The sequence below is a fragment of the Oncorhynchus gorbuscha genome, linkage group LG11 (assembly GCF_021184085.1).
Source record: "Oncorhynchus gorbuscha isolate QuinsamMale2020 ecotype Even-year linkage group LG11, OgorEven_v1.0, whole genome shotgun sequence".
Lineage (NCBI taxonomy): Eukaryota > Metazoa > Chordata > Actinopteri > Salmoniformes > Salmonidae > Oncorhynchus > Oncorhynchus gorbuscha.
Window position 1 is genome coordinate 23,889,881 of NC_060183.1, and position 3,806 is coordinate 23,893,686.

At 39.1% G+C, this 3,806-nt stretch overlaps 1 protein-coding gene across 1 annotated transcript; it reads left to right on the forward strand.

Annotated features, from left to right (window-relative positions):
* The first annotated feature begins 348 nt into the window (after positions 1 to 348).
* Positions 349 to 1,805, forward strand: LOC124048354 (histone H1.0-B). Its single transcript, XM_046369059.1, has one exon. The coding sequence runs from the start codon at positions 584 to 586 to the stop codon at positions 1,178 to 1,180; it is 597 nt and encodes a 198-aa protein (XP_046225015.1). The 5' UTR covers positions 349 to 583; the 3' UTR covers positions 1,181 to 1,805.
* Positions 1,806 to 3,806: the final 2,001 nt, after the last annotated feature.

A 3,806-nucleotide genomic window follows, 5' to 3' on the forward strand; every position in this document is an offset into this window, starting at 1 on the left:
TTCGTCATTTGTATCGTCGGTTCTGTCTGTTTGTGTCAATTTAATAGGAATTCTTCAATATTGATAACAACGCGCAGTGCTTCGGGAAGGTTTTCATGAAATAAAAGTTTATCGGTCAGCGAATTCTATAAAAATATGAATATGCCCGTAAAGCCCAAAGTGTCTACTTTCAAACCAGTCGATTTTGTAGACATATGCAATTCAATACTTTTTAAATTTAGCAAGAGTTCGAGGATGAAGAAACACAAACGGGACTACGTGAGTTCCATGGAGCCTGCTGGATCAGCTGCTGGCGGTTGGTGTTCTCAATCACGTCCGCGCGTCCGCTTTATAAAGTCAGAGGAACGTTTGTAGAATAAGATGCCTTAATAGAAAATCAGCTGTGACGCGCCATCGTGTGTGGCAAATTTACATCAACTTTTTATATTATAAAGCTCTACGTTATAGCTAACCCGGACCTTTCCAGGACTATTACAAGTTAGGAAATATTTATTGAGCAGCTTTTGACGTTTTGTTACAGACGGGAATACTTGAACTGAACCCGCATATTCTCACAGAATTCAACAACTCTCACGAGTCAACAATGGCAGAGACGGCGGCAGCTCCAGCCCCAAAGGCAAAAAAGGCGAAGGCACCCAAGAAGCCTGCTTCACACCCGAAATACTCGGATATGATTAAGGCAGCCGTCCATGCAGATAAAAGCCGTGGAGGTGCGTCCAGACAATCTGTCCAGAAGTACATCAAAAGCCACTACAAGGTGGGGGACAATGCCGATTCTCAGATTAAGCTGTCCCTGAAGAGGATGGTGAGTGAAGGGGTCCTGCGCCACACCAAAGGCATCGGCGCGTCAGGCTCCTTCAAACTGGCGAAAGCAGAGGACACCAAAAAGGCACCTAAAGTTAAAACCGTTGTGAAAGCAAAGAAGTCGCCTGTTAAAGCCGCCAAGCCCAAGAAGGTTGCAAAGCCCAAGAAGGTGGCCAAATCACCAGTAAAAGCCAAGAAAGCAAAAGTGGCAGTGAAGAAAGTGAAAAAGTCTCCGAAGAAAGCGGCACCAAAGCCCAAGAAAGTAGCAAAGAAAACCAAGGTGGCCAAGCCAGCCAAGGCAACGAAACCCAAGAAGGCCAAAACTGCGAAACCCAAACCCAAGGCCGCAGCCAAGAAAGCCGCAAAGAAGAAGTAAATGGACATTTCAGAGAGACTTATTATAATAAAAGTCACTGTAAATACTTTGAGGAAATGTTTTTCGTATATGTAATATTATTTTTGTATGGTCTCATGGGAACTTATACGTTTTTACCTATTGTTTTCCACTCCATTGATGCTGTAAAAGAGGGTCTGGAATTAAAGTGTTGGTGTGTGACAGCATTAATTGTTGGGCTACTATGTACGCTATTAATCCTCTGTGATCTTTGGAAACCTGTAGCATATGGACCTGTTAGAAAATATATGTGACACTAATCTGGAATTATTATTGTTTAGGCTATTGGAACAAGTGAATAGTTATTGTTCTTTTTGGACGAGGTCATTCTGAAAACACACGTTTCAATAGCGAGCATTGTTAAACTATACAATGTATAGAACTGTGTAGGCAATGGACGTCAGCAAGATTTTCAAGTGATGCGTAATGGCTCCAAATGCGGACTCTATGCTACTACTTTGTAAACCAACCATGTTCAATTAATTAATGCTACTACTTTGAAAACCAACCATGTTCAATTAATGCAGTCTATTTGTAATACACTGCGGACTATGTATTGCATTACTTTTGAAACTGTTTATAATACAATAAACTTTTCTCATCGAAATATGTGTCACAACTTCACGCGCATTTTATGCATGCGTAGGCGTACATGTCTAAACGACCGTTCGCAACACTTATTTGAATAAATTGCACAGATTACGTAATCGGGGGGCGATTGAGGAATTAAACAATTATTAACTAAATTGTAAGCATATAAAACGAGTCAAAAGGAGAGCTTCCTTGACATCTGCAACCAGCTGAAAATGTTCGACTCGTATGAAGTTATGCGCCCGGTATCCAAATTGGTAACATAATGAATGCATGTTTTATGTGGTTTATACGGTTTGACTGAAACTATTAGCAACCGTTGACCTAAAAATGACATATTTGACTGAATTACCTAGAACTGGGGTCATAGAAAGCCCACTTCAAGGCTTTTTATTTTATTGACCAGATGTAGGCCTACGCTACAGTTAGAACATCACGTCTTAAGACAAAAACAGACATCAACCAACACTACAACCATACATAACACTACCTACACAAACTGACGAAGCTATTACAGCTTTAGAACATGTGCCAATCAATGACCAACAATGGCGGAGTATTAAAAAAAACAGTGTTGTTAAATAAACTAGACGTGTAATTTATGTTCTCAAGGTACACCTTTAAAGAAAGTATATTTGACAAATCCTGAACCAAGCCCATAAACCCGATCTAAAGGTCGAGCTAAAGAAGAATCCTTCGCTAATTTCCTCGTATCATGTCTCTGTAATGTAGGCCTACACTATAGGTGAAGCAACATTATTTGTTGAGCGGAGCATCTGTTTTAAGCCATAGCTTTTGTTTCTGTCCTGCTGTACAGTGCAGATGGGATTTGGGCAAGGAAAGGATGCCACCCCTAAAGAAAACAGTTTTTTTCTACCTGAAGTTAACTCGACACTTCCATCTCCTGGTCGCTCTCCATATTTTCATGCGGTTTTCAGTGCAGTTAAAATGTTTCTGAAAGGACAAGAATATTCAAACGTTCTTTTCTTCAAAGTAGCATAGCATTTATTTTCTATTACTTTTGAACTTTAAACATCAATATTTCAGTTATTCAGCTATGCAATTTGCTGCTTGTAAAAAAGGAAAAACTCTTGGTTGGACATTTTTTTATTTCTAAACGTGTACTGTATGACAGAGTGATAGACCGTTTCATCAACATGAAAGAGGTCTATTCTACCATTTCAACTTCACAGCTGCCTGTGCCCAAGGTAGCCTAAGTGAACAGCTATTTTGCGTTCAGTAGTTCTTCATGGCAAATATGCACTGGAGTCGAGACAGGAGTTCATTCCAAATATAATAATAATATAATAATATATGCCATTTAGCAGACGCTTTTATCCAAAGCGACTTACAGTCATGTGTGCATAATATAAAATGTGTTTTAAAAGGTTGCCGTTTTTGAATTTGTGAAACTTTTTGCTCACAATATAGTGACATGCCCATATAGTATTCCAAACCGCAAAGTTGCTTAATTAAATTCAGAGGATGCCAACTGCTCACGTGCAAAAAAGTTCGAAAAAAATAGGTAAATAAGCAGAGGGCACCTCAGATTTTTAATTTAAAAAAAGAGTTCTGATAGAATGGTGTGACTGGTTATGCTGTTTGCATTTATGTAAAACCTGTATACTTTTATGTGGACTTTTGCAGAAAATCTATTTGATATTTAGCCATTTGCTTTTGGGCCCTCACATTAAACACACATTAAACCAGTGCACACTAGTGGTGTGTTTTAATGGATTCAAAGGGAAGCCAGGCTTCCCAAAGAAAGTGACAAATAAATAACAAAATAATTCATATTTTGTCTCTTTGTGTTTCATAATGTTCCAGCTGAATGAATCTCACAGGACAAAGCATTCGAGCGAAACAGCGCCTCTCTGTCTCCTCTCTGTGGAGGCGATCTACAGTTGAAGTCGGAAAGTTTACATACTTAGGTTGGAGTAATTAAAACTCGTTTTTCAACCACTCCACAAATTTCTTGTTAACAAACTATAGTTTTGACAAGTCGGTTAGGACATCT

What these genes read in the sequence shown, in the direction of transcription:
- LOC124048354 (XM_046369059.1), top strand. Translation starts at nt 584, where the DNA reads ATGGCAGAGACGGCGGCAGCTCCAGCCCCAAAGGCAAAAAAGGCGAAG.